We start from the raw sequence: 22,500 nt of genomic DNA, 5'->3' as shown, positions 1-22,500 counted from the left end.
CGCAAATCTCATGGGATTGTGAGTTGCACAGGCAATTTTCAAGTAACTCTATAGTGCCTGTAAGCCTTTGTAGCTACGTGAAAGGTAATCCCGACTCCATTCTTTTGTGGGTATCGGGATGTGTTTTCGCCCCCCCCCCCCACAAAATAATTGACTGCGCAGCCCGGCAATACACTATAAGAGAGCCGTGTGTCTGTATGCTGCCATTTTTCTCAGAAATGACCGAATGGATCTTCGTCATACTTTAAGGTTCAACAGTGCTGGGGAGTGTTTTTGGCAACCAATGTTTTTGAAATTCTTGAAAATTTTTTTGTTTTTTTTGGTCACTCTGTTGTGCCTAAGCCTTTGTACCTCTGTGAAAGTTTATATTAAATGTTACCTTTGTGGGTGCACAGAGGTGTTTTCAGCCCCCACAAAGAAAAAGGGGGGGGGAAAACAATTTTATTCCTTCAAAATGCCAACAGGATGAGAACTGCAACGGGCAACGCCGGGTACACCTACTCGTACTGTATATAATCTGCTCATGCTGTCTGTCTCTGTCCCACCCTGAAACACGGAAATGTTACTCACAGAGAAAAAGAACAAGTAAAAGTTGCTTCAAATTCATTCAAGCCTTCAGGAAAATTATAACATTTTCATTTACAGCAAAATTTTCAATCCAGGCAGTGTAATAGGCATCAGATCGCTGCCTCGATCATTCCCGAAAATAAACAAACTTCTTCCTATTAAGAAATATATAACCTCCGATTTTTGAGCTCTTTCAACCAGCACAAGAATAAAAGGCTTCCTTTTTAGCTCACCTGGGACATAAATTGTTGAGGTGAGGTATTTGCATCGTGCAGTGTTCGTTAGGGTTCGTTAGTCAGTCAAGGTGTATGTAAACATTTGGAACTTCTCTGAAACTACACAGACAATTTCGATAAAACTTGATCACAACCTTTATCACCCATGATGTACCAAAGTTTGTCAACAAGTTCTCAAAAAACATGTCTCAGGGTCTAAGGGAGTCTATGATCGGTCATATTTGGTCCAAGTTTGACCCCCCCCCCCCCCCACCCTAAAAAAAAAAAAAAAAAAAAAAAATCGCTATTTGCTTTGTTCTCTGAAACTACACACATAATTTTGATGAAACTTCACCATGACGTTCATCAAAGTTTGTTCATGGCATTAATATATATATATATATATATATATATATATATATATATATATATATACATATTGTTGCAGGCTGGAGGTTGGGTGAGAAGACCACTGGGGGGGGCGAGCTATCTTGGCTCCCACCAGACTCCCTGGAATTGTAGGCCGTCCCACACGGATAATTCCATGACGCGGCGGGTCGCTTAACCGACCGTGGACGCCAATAACTCACCCGCGTGACCGAGGGTCCTCCCGTCTATGGGTTAACTGGTGTGATGAATTTGGGAATTCGATTGCACACAACATACAGGTTCCTTTAGTCAGCTATGTCGATAAGTGCTTGTTCCCTAGATAGCTCACCTTTCATTGTTTAAATGTTCAGAAATCGATTAGATGCGCTGCGGATCGATTTAATAGTTAGGAAACGAACAATGGAGACATCCCTCCCCCTCTTCTGCGAAGAGGAAGAACCCTACCGTCCCTTGACTCATGATGTCAACAACTCCCTCCCACCCGTGGTTGAGCGGGGGGATGGATCACGAGGGCATGAGTCACGCCAGGCATGGAGGAGGGGGGGGGGTGGAGAAGGATAAGAGGAGATCTTTTTCTTTTGTTCAGGGGCAGAGTTGGAGAGGCAGAGTTGGAGAAGGGAGTTCAGAGTAGCCGTTCAGCAGACCTTTGGGTCCTGTTTGGCTTGAGTTCAGGTTGAGGCCTTCGGAAGCTTTTTGCTTCGGCTGGCTCAGTGAGCTTCGGCTGTGACCTGGCTCGAGAGGAGGCTTTTTGCTTTGATGGTTCCGTGACCTTCGGCTTCTGCTTGGCTCGGGAGAGCTTTTTGCTTCGAGCTGCTTTGCTTGGAAGGAAGTTGAGCTGGTTGCTCGGCTCGAGCTGCGAGTGGTGGCTTCTTCTTCTTCTTCATGGTTCGTGGAGCTTTTTGTTCTCCATTTTGGTTCCCGGCTTGGTGCGAGTCATCGACCTCTTCGTGGAGGTGGTTCCTCGGGGAAGCGATGCATCAACGGGAAGGATTGGCGCCTCGTCTCACCAGCACGTGTTGAGAAGCTCGGGAGGATTCGCGGGAGCTCGGGAAGGATCACGGCGATTGGATCCAGCTCGCTCTCGCTGGAGCCGGGGTCCGAACAACTTGAAGACCACACGATGTGGAGAGGATCGAGATAGGTTCTGAGTTTCAGCTCACCTGTCCTCCGAGCTGGAGCTCGCTATTAAAGGCCTCTGCCACCATTTCTTGGGTGTGTGTCTGTGCGTACATGTGTCCGTGGGCCCGTCTACTAAGTAGGAACTGCTGTTAAGTGCAAGTGACTGTACATAATAAGTCGACGGTTATAGTTCTTTTGTCATGCTTTTGTTGCTTGTATAATTGCATACGTGTTTTGCCTTGTTTAATTGCATAGGTGCTTTATTATAATAAATGTCCTTGTATGAATGTGAACCTGTTTGTTGTGTCCATTCCCTCATGGAACTGCCCCATCTTGCACTCGGAATATAGTTGGTTTTTAAATAACCGATAAATAGAATCGGGTCCGGCGAGGTCTGGCGATAATACCCGCTCGGTTATCCCAGAACAGAACGGACCGCTTAAGCGGTTCGTGTCCAAGCAGGCCTTCACCGAGGTACGGTCCCTCGGTAGGTTACCCGCGCGGATACTTAGGTATATCGATATTCGGCGATTGACCCGATTTCGCGTGGGTAGAATACGGACTGGGCCGTGGTGGGATTAAAAACCCACCCGTGACTGGTTTCTGGCATTGTTCCAGAAAGTCACGACTGGATTGTCCGTTCGGTGGGCGAAGCGACCGCTATTGGTTAGACGCGGTCATTCGCACGCCGACGGGCGGGAAATCTACAACACTGGGTTACCTAATTAATCACGTGATTTAATTACCGTGAACGCGCCCTCGGTATGCCTTGTCCGAACCGGATCACTTTACCGTATCACATGCAGCTGAGCGACACTGCCAAGGACATACCGGCTAAAAGGAACGGATCATTGGGAATAGAGTCCTGGCTAAGTGAGGATACGGACCATGCTGAATCAATGAAAGAACAGACAAAAACGAGCTGGGAGCATTTCTAATAATGATTTACTTACAATGGGGTGAGGAAAGGTATGTGGTGCAGTCAATAGATTTATTGGGGTGTGCAAGCAGAGATTGGGAAGAAAGGTGTGGTGCGGCAATAACAAGCAACTTATGAAAGCGGACGCAGAGCAGATCTAACCCGAAAATAATAACAATCTTCTGCAGGCTTATTAATATAGACAGGCGCCAGAACACACACACACACACACACACACACACACACACACACACACACACACACACACACACACACACACACACACACACACACACAACCCGATGAAGAGGAATTGAAGCAAGACATGAAAGGAGTTGAGGCTATGGTCTCTCGGTACCCTTGCACGCTTTCCCGAAAACGCCACCAATACGTTTGGGGGGAATGCTCTGTGATGCGGTACCCCCCCCCCCCCCGCCAGCTGGCGCATCGTTTCTTGCTTCGGGCAGCTAGCGTCGAGGCCGTGGGCGTGAAGGAGGGACTTGAGTTGGGAGGGTGGAGTCCAGAGCGAGTGTTTGGAGTGGTAGGCAGGACCAGGTGGGTGGGTGGAGTCAGTGTCGTGTGGGCGGAGAAGAGGAGGAGGAGTTCAGCGATGACGACAGAAGGCGGAGTTGAAGTGATGACGACAGAAGGCGGAGTCGAAGTCCAGCTTGAGCGGGAGAGGCAGGGCAGGGGGAGAGAGAGAGACAGAGACAGAGACAGAGACAGAGACAGAGACAGAGACAGAGACAGAGACAGAGACAGAGACAGAGAGAGAGAGAGAGAGAGAGAGAGAGAGAGACAGAGACAGAGACAGAGACAGAGACAGAGACAGAGACAGAGACAGAGACAGAGACAGAGACAGACAGCTCCGCTTGGACCTTTATAGGCATGGGGCGGGGGGGGCACCCCGAAGCGTTGTCACCACCCAAATCGGGCGCTCTGATTGGCCCCACAACCCCCTGCACGGCCCGGCGGCGATGGCCAGAAACTGCAACATTCCATTTCCGGCAAGATGACCCCATGCCACAAAATTATCTCGCTCCAACCTCACGACATGATATGAATCCCCCACACCGAACTCCGCGCCATGAATCGCTCTGCAAGAAGCCCCAGGCCTATGCCCTGATGACCGGCCGAGAATGGCGTCGGTCTTGCATGCCTGCTCCATGTGCACCACGTGGCCCAGGTTGTTCCGTATGCCTCCGCATGAATGCGGCTTCGCTGGCCGTGGAGGCGGGGGGACGTTTGCCTTCAACGGGAGCATCCGCAGCCGCCAGCGAGGACCGAAGGTACGATGTTATGGCGAACCTATGCACAGGCAGTAAGATGTGTCCATTTGTGCCCCGCTCTGCACGATAAAGTGTCACGAGCGGCGCACGGGTCTGCCTTTGACAGCACGTTCCGTACAACATTTTCCGTTCCGAACAACATTTTCCGTTCTGAACCGCCATTACGCACGTGGCCAGCACTCGCTCGATTCTGCTATCGTGTGGGTGGGGCGAAACCCGATCGATATAATTAGTCCAGAAATGGGTTGGAAGGAACATGCCGCTTGCGCCTTGCACACTCGCATCCTGTGCAACGGGGCGTGGGGTTTCCTTTCTATTATCGGCCTCAGTACGCGTTCCGTGCAGCGTGGGTGTCGTGCTGGGCGTGTTTCCTGTCCATTGTGTGGAAATTACCGCTGCGCGTGCGTTTCGCAGGCTGTGTTTTCTACGGAGGGATGGGGGTGTAATGCCTGCTTGGCCTTTGCTGAGGTCCCATCTCACAGCGAAAGGTGCACGTGGGTCACACTTACCTCAAGAATAATCAGAAAAGAAGAGTAGGAATGAAGTTAGAAATGAAATGAAGAAGAAATGATGTAAGCAAATCTAGCTATGAGATCCTCGCAACGCATGCCCCTGTTGTCCTGCGAGACAAAAGGGAAGGGACTATCTGCACGTATATTAATGGCATTTACTGTCTTGGGACCACTATCTGTTGGATGCATGCGGTTCCAAGAACCGCAACAATATACAGGGGGCTGCAAAAGTAGGTATACAGTAATGTATACAGGACAGTAATACGCTCCTCGTCCGTTAAATTACTAGCCATCGTTAAATTTCCACTTAACCTGCAAATAAAAGATGTATTATAGAAAAAATTACGAAAATAAAAATATTAAAAATGGTAATAATGATTTTAATGAATTAAATGAATTCTAGTATTAAATGAATACTAGCACCACTATTATAATACTGGTATAATCCTTACTGTATACCTACTTTTGCAGCCCCCTGTATATTGGGGTCTAAGGAGGTCTGCAGAGGGTTTTAAGTGACTGTTCCTCCTGATCCAGGTAAGCTTCAGAACTTGCAGTCCTCTTTATATTATTCTTCTTCGACCCTTTTTTGGATTTTTTTTTTTGCTCTTATTTTTCAAATATTTTTTCTCAGCAACCACTTATCCAATTGACACATTTTCAGGGGAGGAGCGACCCCTCCTCCCCCCGCTAGCCCCCACCCCACTAGCCCCTCATGGAGAATATTTTAATTGTGACATCATAGGTCATGTGTTATGGCAGTCATCTTAGATTAAACGCATAAAATAAAACATTACATCTCTGAAACCGCTGATCAGAAAAATTTGAAACTTGGAGCATCTCACTCTCCTCCCAATGGGGAATAAGGAATTGTAAGGATGATGTCATCGGTGTAGTGGTAGACCAGCTGTAAATGTTTAAGCAAAATCCTCGTTTACCATTGAGATTCAGTGTGTATGTCCAGGCCGTAGTATTTTTACCAATTGAGCTTTTGTCATCAAATCTTCAACAAACCTTTATTATTAGATTGTGGAGAACATAAATTAATAAAATGTACAACTTTAAAAACTGTCATTTTCATCAACTTTAGTTTGAGGACAAAGCGTGTTTGTGGAGGGGCTTTGCATTTTGAGATGCTTTCTAGTTTATTTTGTAACATCCATACAAGCTTCGAGTGTAAAGAAAAGTCCAGGTCAAGTTCCAAGCGCCCTTGTACCTCACCTCCTATTTATCTATTTATCAATTCAGTACTGAGAGCCGACAGTTATTCATTTATGTGAATGTTGTTCACAGGGAGATGAATGTAATTCTACGAGAAGTTCCGCGCTGCACCTATCGCTCTCACTTCATGACTGAGACTGCTTTGACAGTTGCAGAGGCAATGCCAAGTTTCTCCTGATAAAAGTTACTGACACATTGGATGTCCATATAGTACATACACTAAACAGAAGTCTTGTACAGCAATTGTAGAATGTGATTATGAGATGTTTTTTGTCATCATGCAAGACAAAAAACTGACTTGAGTGATGATACTCATTTTCTTCAACGACATTCTCCAGCATGTCGTATATCACTACAAAAGATTCCATGGTGTTGGTGCATGTCATTTTGAGGTTTATTTCTCATTGCTTTTTGTTTTACATTTTTTTATCGTCCTCATGAACAATATTTTGTCCAATTTGCACAACTTTTTCAGTTAACCCTTTATGTGAATTTGTCTCTGAAAATAAATTAAATTTGGGTCAATTTTTCAGGAAAAAAAAGTCTTGCAACATTCTTTTCAAAAAAAAGATTTGTTTTTAAAGGAAATACAAACAAAAAAATATGTTGAAAGCCTCCACCTTGGCACCAGTCGGCTCGAATCACTCTGGAGCCACGTGCTGTGTGGATACGTGTTTGCAGATGACCTTTCCAATCACGACAGTTTCTGCAAGCCATGTGTAATGTGACCATGCCAATGTACGCGATCAGATTGTCCAGTCGATCCGAAATTCCATTGACCAATGTGGTGACAGCTCCAACAGCCAGATGGTTCAACATAAGGGCTCAGTCTTTGGTTCACAACACACTGCACTCAAGACTGGACCTTCCTGAGAAGCTCTTTTTCAAATCTCACATTATCTTTGTCCCAGGCCTTTTTATACCACTCACAACTCGAAGAAACTAACCATGTAACCTCAACTGATAAAAAAAACCAACCAAATCACACCAACCTTCACACTGCCTGTCAGCTCATTCAATGATGCATTGGTCAGACAATGGCAAAGTCCTAATTGCGAGCATGCGTGGACATACCTGTCACAAGATAGGTGTCTTATTTATTCCATCTATAGGATACCTGTCATTGGCTGATCAATCCCCACTTTATGGGTACCTTTTGTACCTAGTATGGATTCTCAGCTTTATTTCAAACATGTAATTTGAATACCATGTGCTCAGATAATAGCTGAGCTGGTAATGTTATGCCTGCCCATATAATTGGACACATACATGCACCTACCACCTCTGAAATGGAATGATAAGCATGAACCCATATGCCATACCAGCACTTCCTGCTACACATCCACCTTGTCGAGGTAACCGTTACCAGTTAAGACCTATAAATGATAGTTGGTAAGCAAGACGTCAAAATTAAATACATTTCAGTGAAAGATCACTGAAAGCCAATAGAAACTGCAATTAGCAGTGCAGTCGCTGACACTGCTCTACATACTGTTACGATTGAGGGGGTAGATGGAAGAATCTAAGAGGGAGTACGGCGTTGTGTAGAGTTGCTTGGTCCATGGACGAGTAGAAGGCATCTCGATGCAAGTCTGGAACCTGTGAGCTTAAATGTTATGTGTCACCACACAAAGGACGATTGAGCGCACACCGAAGAGGACGATATGGCCATTGAATCTGTGTTGAGGCGGTTTGGCTCGCGTGGCAAAGTAAGACGCCGGCCTTTTGCTTCTGGTCGGGTCGATGAGGACGATCAGAGCACCCAAAACCATTACACTGGGGCTTTGAGCCTTTATGTGGAGTGCTGCTCGTGGAATGCCTGGCATGCGTTCACCTGCTACGAGAGAAGCGTCTCGATTCCAGTTCCACAAGGATCAGCTCTAAGCCAAGCTAAGTGCAAGAGTGGTTGAAAGGAGGATTTTTTGTTTGTTTGTTTCCCCGTTGTCTGTATATGAGTCTGGGTGTGAGGCCACGACTGTAGGATTTATTTATTTCATATTATTATAATTTCCTTTTGAATTCTTGTCCTTTGTGAATATTATTTTATTTTTCATTAAATGTATTCCTTTGAAGATGCTATAGCATTGTGCTGTCCTGGTGCGGCGCCCGTGTGCTGTGCTCCTCATGGGTGCATCGTCTCTCCGCTATTACGTTCCGTTAACACGCGTGCATTAATCTCCGAGTCTCGGTTGTAGCCTTCAAAGGAGAAGCTTTGCCATCCGTCCAGGTAGGGTTTAACACGACATGACAATACTGGACACGACAATACTGTCGTGGCCAAAAATATTGGCACCCTTGCACTTTTTTCAAATAACTCACAATTTTCTCGAAAAATAAGTTGAAATTGACGAAAGTATTGTCTCCATAATTATTTATTTCACCGTTAATATTATAGAACTTTTGTTTTTGATTCAGAATTTAATATATCCTTTCAAATCAGAAAATATAAATAAATGGCATTGCCAAAATTATTGCCACCCTCGACTTAATATTCGGTCGATAAAAAAAAAATTTTTTTTGGTTGGTATTAAAAATATATTTTATTTGGTATTAAAGAAATATTTGGTAGATTTGGTACCTTTTGACAAAATAACTGTAGTGAAGCATTTCCTATAACCATGAATGCACTTTCTACAGCTCTCCACTGGCAGTTTGTTCCACTCTTCTTCAACAAATTGTCCTAGTTCTCCCAGATTTGAAGGGTGCCTTCTCCCAACTGCTGTTTTCAGATATACTCACAGGTGTTGAATGGGATTTAGATCTGGACTCATTGATGGCCACTTCAGAATAGTCCAGCGTTGTCGAACCATTCCTGGGTGCTTTTTGAAATGTGTTTGGGGTCATGTCCTGCTGCAAGACCCATGACCTTCAACGGAGACCCAGCTTTCTGACACTGGGTTGAACATTGCGCTCCAAAATGCCTCCTTGGTAATCTCCTGGTTTCATGATGCCATGCACACATTCAAGGCACCCAGTGCCAGAGGCAGCACAGCAACCCCAAAACATCACTGAACCTCCTCCATGTTTGACTGCAGGGAAGGTGTTCTTTAATTTGAAGGCTTCATTTTGTTTTCTGTAAACATAGGGGATGTTTTTTTGTATACCTTGTAGAGGCTCGTATGAGAGTTAACACACAATGCACAGCAAGGCGGGGCATGAGACAAGAGGGGCGGGAGAGCGAAGGACAAACAGTGGGGAACAGAGACATTAAGAGATCTGTGGAAGAGAGGGATGGGGCAGGGAACACGGGGTAAACAAGATGGACATTACATTACAGGGACGTTCAGGAAGGAAAGCAGGGAATTTGGAGGTGGGTTTTGGGTGGATTAATGGGGGTAAAAAATATCGAAGTTTTGGATGGGGGATGATAATAGGTGGTGGTGAACAGCTGTTTTGAAGGCCTGGAAGGAAGAGTGGGATTGAACAGAGTGAGGATGTTTATTCCAAAGGCAGGAAAAAAAAAGAGGAATGAAAGAGTGAAGGTGAGCAGTGATTCGTGATTTTGGTAGTTTTACCAGAAGGGGTTGTTGGCGGAGATTGAGTGCCCTGTGGAAATATGGTGTGGACAAATCGCAGAAAGAGCAGAGGGGACAAGACCAGAGAGGAGACAGTAGAAGACAGAAAGACCACCGACCTGTCTGCGAGAGGCCCAAAGACCCTACATGCCTTGGTTTCCACAGCGTGAAGCCGAGAAAGGTGAGAGGCAGAAGCACCAGCCCAGTGGGGAGAGCAGTACTCCATCAAGCTGCGGACAAAACTGCGGAAATGTGGCTTTCCCAGGAAAGATCATGGCAGATAGTGAGACCCAGAAGCTTGAATGAAAGGTAGATTGGGGGGCGGGGGGGGTTCAAAACGGTCCTTTCGGAGAGACATTGTGAGAGTGTGAGATTTGTCCGGATTGAAAGACATGTTCCACGTGTTGGACTAGTTTGTGATTTTACCCAGATCTGCAGTGAGCGATGAAGCCAATGCTTGCGTACAGCAGAATGTGGAGCCATCAGCAAAGAGATAGAGGATTTTCCAGAGAGTCCGAGAGATTGATGAAAACCAGAAAAAGAACAGGGCCCAGAACGCTGCCTTGAGAAACTCCAGCCTGGACAGGAAGAGGGGATGAAAGAACTCCATTTAGGTCCACATGTTGACTGCGACAGGAGAGGAAGTCTGCGAGTCATGAGTGGAGATGGCCTTGGATACCATGGGAAGACAGTTTGGTGAGCAGGACAGGGTGCCAGACTGTCAAAAGCACGAGATACGTCTCTGATTTCATGTCTGACATTGAGTACCTCCATCCATTGTTGCGAGAGCAGAAGCAGCATATCCAGGGTAGAGTGACCTGGTCTGAAACCAAATTGATGATCAGAAATCAAACAATCACAAGGTTGGTAATAATAGCACACGGCTTTGATGGGTCTAATAGTCTCCTCCTTCATCGAAGTTCCTTGTAAGGGAACCTTTTCCTCTTCTTCTTCTCTCCAAAACACTGTACCATACATAATTATTGGGCAATGTATATGAGTGGTTGCTGGATGGACCCATACGTTATAGATTCAGTGGAAAAAGTGGTTCGAAGAAAGGACAGGTGAATAAAAGCTTGCGGAAAAATTACAATGCAAATTTTAAGCTGATGCTTATCAGAATAGCTGAAGAAATTTGGACACGATAGCACAAAGTCGATGACATTGAATCGCGTCGTATTGATGGATGTAAAAATGGCATATCGACCAATTCATGTCGGGCTTTCAATTCCGCTTTTTGGCTTACTGATCATTTAAAGCATTCGTTTGTATTTTGCAAATTGGCGAATGACAGCGAAGATGGATACAGAAGCAAACTCTAGGGAAGAAGGGGGGGGTGGGGGAGGAATTGGATGGGGATTACATACATCATTTTCCTTGCTCTCACAAAATACAACAGAGCGTACTGCTGATGTGCGTAAACAGTACGAGCAGAGGTACCCGCACCTTGTGCAGATGGGCAAGAGGATTCCAACGGCATGCAAGATGATGAGAGTTACCGCCGGTGGGGCCGATTCCATCGATAGACAGGCAGACTGAAAATACAACTTTAAGTATATAGATAATACGTTGTGGTTTCATAGCTCTAATAATTCCAAATGCAGATCCTCCCCCAACCCTGAAACGAAGAAAATGGCAAGATAGGTGAAATTTCTTTCCCCACCCCTCCCCCCCCAAAAAAAAAACTTGATGGAATCCATCGAAATTTGCACGGGTACCACTTTACCATGCCCTCCTTAATCCCTGAAAGTTTCAGCTTCCTCGGTCAAATCCTCTCGGAGGAGTAGGTACGTACACCACACACCCTCCACTAATCGAGTAATACCTCACTTAGCGCTATCCCAAAGAATACCGATTCGTTATACAGCTCTTTGTCCTGGACGAACCCAACACAAACAATGACGAGGATCCACCGCACCATGCAGCTCTCCCCGGGTAAACGAACCCGCTTCCGTCGTACCGCGTGCACTCGCTCTGAGCCAATCAGCGTCACTCACCCCGCCCCGGTCTCTCGGTCTCTCTCTCTCTCGGTCTCTCTCTCTGTGTCTCTCTGTGTGTCTCTCTGTGTGTCTCTCTGTGTGTCTCTCTGTGTGTCTCTCTGTGTCTCTCTCTGTGTCTCTCTCTCTGTGTCTCTCTCTGTGTCTCTCTCTCTGTGTCTCTCTCTCTGTGTCTCTCTCTGTGTCTCTCTCTGTGTCTCTCTCTGTGTCTCTCTCTGTGTCTCTCTCTCTGTGTCTCTCTCTCTGTGTCTCTCTCTCTGTGTCTCTCTCTCTGTGTCTCTCTCTCTGTGTCTCTCTCTCTGTGTCTCTCTCTCTCTCTCTCTCTCTCTCTCTGTATCTCTCTCTCTCTCTCTCTGTGTATCTCTCTCTCTCTCTCTCTCTCTCTCTCTCTCTCTCTCTCTCTCTCTCTCTCTCTCTCTCTCTCTCTCTCTCTCTCTCTCTCTCTCTCTCTCTCTCTCTCTCTCTCTCTCTCTCTCTCCCTCTCTCCCTCTCTCTCTCCCTCTCTCCACTTCATGTTGTTATGAGCAATTTTAGTGCCATAATGTCTGCAGAAAGGCCTGCGAGTGTCGGTGCTGGAAACAGGACGAAGGTGTCGAGGAAAAGCATCACCTTGGATGTGAAAATGCAGGTGTTACGGCAGATCGAGGCAGGTGAACGTCAGGTGGAGGTGGGTCGTGCGTTCGACCTGGCCACGTCGACCATCAGAACAATTCTCAGCAACGCGGACAAGATCAAAGCTTCCGCCCGGTCCACCACGTCGCTAAGTAAAACCAAGTTAACTCGTTCGAGGAGCAGTTTGTCGGAGAAGATGGAGAGCCGGTTAATCGTGTGGATGGAAGAGCAGACGCGGCGCCAGATGCCTTTAACCCAGTCGGTCATCATGGAGAAGGCGAGAAGCATCTTTACCCACCTGCGGGAACAAGAAGGCGAGAGATCGACGACGGAGACGTTCGCGGCCAGTCGAGGTTGGTTCGACAGGTTTAAGCGCCGAAGTAACTTCCACGGCGGTGGCATCAGTCGCGAAGCTCCGAGCGCTGACCACCAAGCAGCCCTGGAATTGTGCTTCACGAAATCTCCTGCTGCAGATATATACTCCGGGAGAAGAAGCACTGGGCAAGGCATTCAAGGCCGGCAACCTCATTCAAGAAGAAACCTCCAGTTTGGCAGGAGGGCGAACCACAGCCTGGGATATGTTCGCGGCGATAGCTCCGCCCACCTCGACACCAACCGCCGCCATGTCGGAGTAGTAAGCAGCAGCGACGGCAAATTAATATATTTTTTAATTTGTTTGTGCATCGAGTATTTTACATTCTTGTCAATGCTTACTGATGTTATTATCACAGAAATATTATTTTGTATTTATTAGATAATATGTTTACGATCTGTATTTAAGTGTTCGTGCTGGAATTGGAAAGTCTGTACTTCAAGCGACATCTGAGTCAAACCAAACGCACGTGCTGCTTCCGAGCTTTGACGTTCAGCATTTAAAAAGACAGATTACGACACAAACAATGCTTGGAAGGCAATGGAAAAATCACCCAGTATAATCCTTGCTTAGAAACTACTTCGGCAGCACAAATACCCTGCAAAGGAAAAAGAGTAGCCGATGGGACATGAAAGTTAAAAATAATTTTGTGTACGTGGTTCGATACACTCACCTCCAAACTGTCAAACGAGGGTTGGAATCTCCGTTAAGCAATACACCGTCATCAAGTGTTGCACAGGCAGGATGATTCGTCAATGTGTGAAAATGCCGAAAGGCAGCAACATCCCGACCAGAATTGAGGGATTCTCTCCAAATGCAGGTTTCACAAGATGCAACGGAGCCCTCACAGGTCTGAAGTATGATGTGTGTATATAACATGTTCAATATGTCACGGATAATGTGTGTATGTAACATGTTCAACATGTCACGGATAATGTGTGTATGTAACATGTTCAATATGTCACGGATAATGTGTGTATGTAACATGTTCAACATGTCACGGATAATGTGTGTATGTAACATGTTCAATATGTCACGGATAATGTGTGTATGTAACATGTTCAACATGTCACGGATAATGTGTGTATGTAACATGTTCAACATGTCACGGATAATGTGTGAATGTAACATGTTCAATATGTCACGGATAATGTGTGTATGTAACATGTTCAACATGTCACGGATAATGTGTGTATATAACATGTTCAATATGTCACGGATAATGTGTGAATGTAACATGTTCAACATGTCACGGATAATGTGTGTATGTAACATGTTCAACATGTCACGGATAATGTGTGTATGTAACATGTGCAATATGTCACGGATAATGTGTGTATGTAACATGTGCAATATGTCACGGATAATGTGTGTATGTAACATGTTCAATATGTCCCAGATAATGTGTGTATGTAACATGTTCAATATGTCCCAGATAATGTGTGTATGTAACATGTGCAATATGTCACGGATAATGTGTGTATGTAACATGTTCAACATGTCACGGATAATGTGTGTATGTAACATGTGCAATATGTCACGTATAATGTGTGTATGTAACATGTGCAATATGTCACGTATAACGTGTCTATGTAACATGTGCAATATGTCACGTATAATGTGTGTATGTAACATGTGCAATATGTCACGGATAATGTGTGTATGTAACATGTTCAACATGTCACGGATAATGTGTGTATGTAACATGTTCAATATGTCACGGATAATGTGTGTATGTAACATGTTCAATATGCCACGTATTATGTGTGTATGTAACATGTGCAATATGTCACGGATAATGTGTTTATGTAACATGTTCAAGATGTCACGTATAATGTGTATGTAACATGTGCAATATGTCACAGATAATGTGTGTATGTAACATGTGCAATATGTCACGGATAATGTGTTTATGTAACATGTTCAAGATGTCACGGATAATGTGTGTGTATAACATGTTCAACATGTCACGGATAATGTGTGTATGTAACATGTGCAATATGTCACGGATAATGTGTGTATGTAACATGTGCAATATGTCACGGACAATGTGTGTATGTAACATGTGCAATATGTCACGGATAATGTGTGTATGTAACATGTTCAATATGTCCCAGATAATGTGTGTATGTAACATGTGCAATATGTCACGGATAATGTGTGTATGTAACATGTGCAATATGTCACGTATAATGTGTGTATGTAACATGTGCAATATGTCACGTATAATGTGTGTATGTAACATGTGCAATATGTCACGTATAATGTGTGTATGTAACATGTGCAATATGTCACGTATAATGTGTGTTTGTAACATGTGCAATATGTCATAATGTGTGAATGTTTACATGTGCAATATGCCACGTATAATGTGTGTATGTAACATGGGCAATATGTCACGGACAATGTGTGTATGTAACATGTGCAATATGCCACGTATAATGTGTTTATGTAACATGTTCAATATGCCACGTATTATGTGTGTATGTAACATGTGCAATATGTCACGGATAATGTGTTTATGTAACATGTTCAAGATGTCACATATAATGTGTGTTTGTAACATGTGCAATATGTTACGGATAATGTGTGTATCTTGACATGTGCAATATGCCATGTATAATGTGTGTATGTAACATGTGCAATATGTCACGGATAATGTGTGTTTGTAACATGTGCAATATGTCACATATAATGTGTGTATGTAACATGTGCAATATGTCACGTATATTGTGTGTATGTAACATGTGCAATATGTCACGTATAATGTGTGTATGTAACATGTGCAATATGTCACGTATATTGTGTGTATGTAACATGTGCAATATGTCACGTATAATGTGTGTATGTAACATGTTCAATATGTCACGTATAATGTATGTATGCAACATGTGCAATATGTCACGTATAATGTTTGTATGAAAAATGTGCAATATGTCACGTGTAATGTGTTTATGTAACATGTGCAATATGTCACGTATAATGTATGTATGTAACATGTGCAATATGTCACGTATAATGTGTGTATGTTTACATGTGCAATATGCCACGTATAATGTGTGTATGTAACATGTGCAATATGTCACGTATAATGTTTGTATCTAACATATGCAATAATGTCACGTATAATGTGTGTTTATAATATGTTCAATCTGTCATGTATAATGTGTGTATATAACATGTGCAATATGTCACAAATAATGTGTATATAACATATTCAATATGACATGTGTATGTAACATGTTCAATGTCACGTATATTGTGTTTATGTAACAAGTGCAATATGTCATATATAACGTGTATATAACATGTGTAATATGTCACATATAACATGTGTGTATATATAAATGTGCAATATGTCATGTATAACATGTGTGTATATATAAATGTGCAATATGTCATGTATAAGATGTGTATCTACAACATGTGCAATATGTCATGTATATTGTGTGTATGTAACATGTGCAATATGTCACGTATAATGTGTGTATGTAACATGTGCAATATGTCACGTGTAATGTGTTTATGTAACATGTGCAATATGTCACGTATAATGTATGTATGTAACATGTGCAATATGTCACGTATAATGTGTGTATGTTTACATGTGCAATATGCCACGTATAATGTGTGTATGTAACATGTGCAATATGTCACGTATAATGTTTGTATCTAACATATGCAATAATGTCACGTATAATGTGTGTTTATAATATGTTCAATCTGTCATGTATAATGTGTGTATATAACATGTGCAATATGTCACAAATAATGTGTATATAACATATTCAATATGACATGTGTATGTAACATGTTCAATGTCACGTATATTGTGTGTATGTAACATGTGCAATATGTCATGTATAATGTGTGTATATAACATGTTCAATATCTCACATATAATGTGTGTGTATATAACGTGTGCAATATGTCACGTATAATGTGTGTATATAACGTACAATATGTCACGTAAAATGTGTGTATATAACATGTGCAATATGTCACGTATAATGTGTGTATATAACATGTACAATATGTCACGTATAATGTGTGTTTATAACATGTTCAATATGTCACGTATAATGTGTGTATATAACATGTGCAATATGTCACATATAATGTGTGTAAATAACATGTGCAATATGTCACGTATAATGTGTGTATATAGCGTGCAATATGTCACGTATAATCTTTGCATGAAAAATGTGCAATATGTCACGTGTAATGTGTTTATGTAACATGTGCAATATGGCACGTATAATGTGTGTATGTAACATGTGCAATATGTCACGTATAATGTGTGTATGTTTACATGTGCAATATGCCACGTATAATGTGTGTATGTAACATGTGCAATATGTCACGTATAATGTATGTATCTAACATATGCAATATGTCACGTATAATGTGTATATAACATGTTCAATATGTCACGTATGACGTGTGTATATAACATGTTCAATATGTCAAGTATAATGTGTGTATATAACAAGTGCAATATGTCACGTTTGACGTGTTTATATAACATGTTCAATATGTCACGTATAATGTGTGTATATAACATGTGCACTATGTCACGTATAATGTGTGTATATAACGTGCAATATGTCACGTATAATGTGTGTATATAACATGTACAATATGTCACGTATAATGTGTGTTTATAACATGTTCAATATGCCACGTATAATGTGTGTATATAACATGTGCAATATGTCACGTATAATGTGTGTAAATAACATGTGCAATATGTCACGTATAATGTGTGTATATAGCGTGCAATATGTCACGTATAATGTGTGTATATAACATGTGCAATATGTCATGTATAATGTGTGTATGTAACATGTGCAATATGTCACTATAACATGTTCAATGTGTCACTATAATGTGTGTATATAACGTGCAATATGTCACGTATAATGTGTGTTATGTAACATGTGCAATATGTCACGTATAATATGTGTATATAACATGTTCAATATGTCTCATATAATGTGTGTATATAGCATGTGCAATATGTCACATATAATGTGTGTATATAACATGTGCAATATGAATATACCAGGCGTAATGGCGTGCGCCTCTAATCCGGCTCCTCGGAGGATCGCTTGAGGACGGGAGCTCTGCACTGGGCCGCGCTATGAGAGGGTGTAGGGCAGCCCGGAATCATGTCGAAACCCAATCCTTATCCCTGAGTCGTAAGAGGCGACCAGGGTTGCGTCAGGAAGGGCATCCGGCATAAAACCTGTGCCAAATCAGGACGTGGATCATAACGGATGATCCGCTGTGGCGACCCCTAATGGGAGCAGCCGAAAGAAGAAGAATATAACATGTGCAATATGTCACGTATAATGTGTGTATATAACATGTGCAATATATCACATATAATGTGTGTATATAACATGTACAATATGTCACGTATAATGTGTTTATATAACGTGCAATATGTCACATATAATGTGTATATATAACATGTGCATTATGTCATGTATAATGTGTGTATATAACGTGTAATATGTCACGTATAATGTGTGTATATAACATGTTCAGTATGTTACGCATGACGTGTGTATATAATATGTGCAATTTGTCACGGATAATCTGTGTATATAATATGCAATATGTCATGTATAATGTGTGTATACTTGTATAACATGTGTAATGTCATTTATATATATATATATATATATATATATATATATATATATATATATATATATATATATATATATATATCTATCTACATGTGCAATGTCACATATGGGGTGTGTATATGACATGTGCAATATGTCACATAACGTGTGCATTTCATATGTATAATGTGTCACATGTAATATGTCATTCATAATGTGTGTATATAATATGTATATGTCATGCATAACGTGTGTATATATGTATCATATGTCACATGTAATATGTCACATTTAACGTGTATATAATATGTCACATGTAATATGTCATGTATAACGTGTGTGTAATATGTATAATATGTTACATGTAATGTCACATATAACCTGGCTATATATGTATATGTCACATGTAATATGTCATGCATAATGTGTGTATATGTCACATGTAATATGCCACGTATAACGTGTGTACATAATATGTATCATGTCATGTATAACGTGTGTATATAATATGTATAATATGTCACGTAATGTCACGCATTACTTAATGTAATTTATTTATTTTTTTGACTTAATGTAATTTACAAGATCTTGGTTCAGACACACCTTGTATCATGTCATCTCTGAGAATGCTGTTTTCTTATTGTTCTAAGTTTCCTGGAGGGAATTTTTACTTAAAAAAAAACAAAAAGTTTATTGAAATCCATAAAATGGTTCAAAAGTTCCATACGAGAATACGCACACGTTTGAACCGTGCACTCAACCAATGAGCACGGCTTCGCCTTGCGCTCAACCAGTGAGGACGGCGTATACTGATTGGCACTGTGCCAATCAGCATGTGCCTCCTCTAGGTTTGAACGCTTCCTGCAGAATCGTGTTTACTCCACCGTGGTAACTCTCATTTAGCCTTGTTTTCAAGTGTTTTTTTGAAAGTATTTTAACCCATAATGTCTGAAAAAATCCCAGCGAGTGCTCATGCTGGGCAGATGGCCAAACAGTTAAGGAAAAGCATCAGTATTGATGTAAAAATGCAGGTGATAAGGCTTGTGGAGGCGAGTGAATGTCAGGTTGATGTTGGTCGGAGCTTGGGTTTGAATACATCAACCATTAGAACCATTGTCAAGAATGCAGACAAGATAAGGACTTCTGCTCAATCCACCACTTCATTAACTGCCACAAAGCCGATTCCTTCAAGAAGAATTTTACTGGAGAAAATGGAGGGCCGGTTAAGTGTGTGGGTGGAACATCACATGCAGCGACATATGCCCCTAAACCAGCTGACCATTATGAAGAAGGCAAAGAGTATCTTCACCTACCTGCAGGAACAAGAAAGTGAGGGATCAACGACAAACACGTTTCAGGCCAGTCGAGGGTGGTTCGAGAAATTTAAGCGCTGAAAATCAGGCAGCGCGTGAATTTTCTGGCCACAGCTTGGCCGATCCTCCTGGGAGTAGCTCTGCCGCAATTCCCGACCGAATGCACTGTCCAGTACGTGAGCTCTTTTTGTCATTACCTACTATTAAAAATGAATCTTTTTATTTATAAAATGCTTTGACACATTTACCATGTGTACAGTATCATTATCATAGGTAAGAAACAATGCTGTCGGGAATGCATCTCAATTGAAACCATGCTATAATGACCTCCTCGAACACTTCCTTATAGCGCTCTAAGAGGTTGGAATGCATCCACAGCCCTAAAAGAGGTCTGAATGTATGTGTAGTTGTACACTTGCTTCTGAGCTGTCTCGCCTGGGTTTGAATCCTGACGACTTTCAACTGTCATCCCGGTGTTTCACACGCAAAAGGTGATTCATCAGTGTGTGTGACGTCCCTTGGATGGACGTTAACCTGGGAGTTCCGTCTGCCGGCATTAGTTGGTGGACGTCAAAGATCCCACAGTGTCCTTCATGAAGAGTCGGGGAGTCATCACCGGCACCATTAACAAATTACAAATTCCTGCCCTGACTTCCTGTGTCGGAGTGGAAACCCGTCCAGGATTTTAACCCTCACAAAGAAACTGCTCTGCAGAGAGCATGCATGATGCTGATGAAGATGATAATGATGATGATGATGACGATGGGGTTTCAGGGTGGACGGTGAATCCCAATTCTCTCTTTGTATATCAGGTACATGTGGAATAGCGACACTCCCAGTGGGAGGGGTTGCATTGTACAACGGTGTAAGGACGGGTTCTACGGCTCTTCGCTAGTGTAGATAAAAATCACTGCTTTGGTAGTTTTCATTTTTGTGTAGAAATCCTTTAGTTTGAACATTTGATTGATTTTATTTGTTTATGTGCCTCGTATTGGTTGCTCTGCCAAAGACAATTGATTGCATTTAGCTGATGTATCACATGTGCCTCACCACACGCACTCTCAAACATATAACCAGCACATTTTTTCCATAAATTCAGAGAAGACAAATCAATTTGACGCTTGTAATAAGCAAGCGTAAATATGCCAAAGCAGTGTATAATTGTTCATACATAAGCAATTTTCAAGCCAGCAAGGGATGGTTTGAAAAATTCAAGAAAAGGTATGCTCTGTGTAATGTCAAGTTGGTGGTTGAATTAACATCTTCAAATCACGAGACATCAAAGAAGTTTCCTCCAGAACTGGCCAAGCTCATCGAGGAGAAGGGATATAAACTAGAGCAAATATTTATTGCTGAAGAAACCAGTTTATTTTGGAAGAAGATGTCCAAGAGAACCTTTCTTTCAAAAGAAGAGAAATCAGCTCCAGGATTCCAGGCTGTAAAGGATCGACTGACTGCTCTTCTGTGCAGCAACACATCGGGGGATTGTATGGTAAAGCCATTGCTACCTTTTTACACGATTTTCATTAGACCCGATACTTGAACGGCACTCAGTGGAGCACATACCTCCGCCAAGCTGAACAGTATACATTTTATATCCCACTGATAGGCCGGATCTGGATCCGGATTTGAACCAAAATCTAATCCACTTGTTCTTGTCACCTCACCAACTCATTCACCTTGTTTTGTCATAACTCGTCCACAACTTTTTTGAGATATTGTGCTATACAGCTATACATATATCGTTTTTGGCCCCATCTCTCAATGGTGAAGAAAATTTAATAACTCTCATATCCGGATTCTGATCTTCGCCAGAATCGAATCAATTCGTCCTCTCACACACCCAACGTGTCCACCAAATTTCATCAAATCTGTCCACAACCTTTTGAGATATCCTGCTCACAGACAAACTACACAAGTGAAAACATAACCTCCGTCATGTCACCTTTGGTGGTGGAGGTAACTAACTACCACATAAATGGAGGCTTTACTAAAATGGAGAAAGCCTCCATGGATAATCGAGAATATAAAATAATTTTTAAATTGTAATAAAACAGAGCTTTTTCAACGTACCTCATTTTTAGGTCATCTCGACCGAGATTACCTAATAAAGCTGGACCAAATGTCCGTCCGTCAACAATTTTTCTTTCCGATCTTGATGAAACTTAGTATGTGGGTAGAGGTCGATGAGTGTTGCACAACGATATAACTTTTGTCCGGGTTCAAGGTCAGGGACGAGGTCACGTAAGTTATAAAAATCGCCATTTTCAAAACCTATCTAGTCTGCCATTCTACAAGATATTCGGCAACTGTTTATTGATTATGACAGTAAAAAATATTATCTTGTATCTAACCGGACAGATTTTTGAATTTCCATCCCGTTTGGCCGCCACGTGACCTGGAAGATGGTCAAAAACACCTCCCGGTACAAAGAAAACTTTTTACTTCCGATCTTGATGAAATTTGGTATGTGGGTAGAGGTCGATGAGTGATACCCAACGACCTATTTTTTCCCGGATTTGAGGTCAGGGTCAAGGTCACGAGGTCACGAAAGTTGTGAAAGTCGACATTTTCAAAACCTATCTCGTCTGTCATTTTAGGAGATGTCTGGCAACGGTTCATCGATTATGATAGTAAAAAACATTATAGAGATGACCGTCACCCCCACACAGGGGTATTTTTTTAATATACAGTGTAACCTCGATTAACCGCCCCCCCCCCCCCTTTTAACCGCCATCCTCGCCTTCCGCCTGGAAATCAGGGTCTCCCAATTTCCATAATGCATTTTTCAATTACGATCCGCCACCACCATCCGCCAACGT

At 42.3% G+C, this 22,500-nt stretch overlaps 2 protein-coding genes and 1 long non-coding RNA gene across 5 annotated transcripts in view; 2 read left to right on the top strand and 1 right to left on the bottom strand.

Moving 5' to 3' along the window:
* The window catches only part of LOC147033616 (uncharacterized), a 65,134-nt gene extending 58,227 nt beyond the window's left edge, over positions 1-6,907 (top strand). Inside the window, exon 11 of the mRNA XM_085857393.1 lies at positions 6,305-6,907. The gene's annotated coding sequence lies outside the window, so the exon portion shown is untranslated. The remainder of the gene's footprint in view (positions 1-6,304) is intronic.
* Positions 1-12,618, bottom strand: part of LOC147033615 (uncharacterized) — an 18,228-nt gene extending 5,610 nt beyond the window's left edge. The window contains exon 1 of the long non-coding RNA XR_015051832.1: positions 12,354-12,618. This is a non-coding gene — a long non-coding RNA (uncharacterized LOC147033615). The remainder of the gene's footprint in view (positions 1-12,353) is intronic.
* The window catches only part of LOC147033614 (uncharacterized), a 104,754-nt gene continuing 94,356 nt past the window's right edge, over positions 12,103-22,500 (top strand). Inside the window, exon 1 of one of the 3 annotated variants that reach the window (XR_015051737.1) lies at positions 12,103-12,990. Coding sequence is in view for 2 of the 3 variants with exons in the window: in XM_085857264.1 (XP_085713390.1) it covers positions 12,265-12,990 (726 nt within the window). In the remaining variant the exon portion in view is untranslated. The remainder of the gene's footprint in view (positions 12,991-22,500) is intronic. The other 2 variants (XM_085857264.1, XM_085857255.1) reach the window with 2 other exon arrangements.

This window comes from Eptatretus burgeri, chromosome 2 (genome assembly GCF_056783735.1).
Source record: "Eptatretus burgeri isolate ZD-2024b chromosome 2, Ebu_testis_v1, whole genome shotgun sequence".
In the NCBI taxonomy this organism is placed as follows: Eukaryota; Metazoa; Chordata; class Myxini; order Myxiniformes; family Myxinidae; genus Eptatretus; species Eptatretus burgeri.
This window is presented reverse-complemented; position numbering and strand designations above follow the sequence as displayed.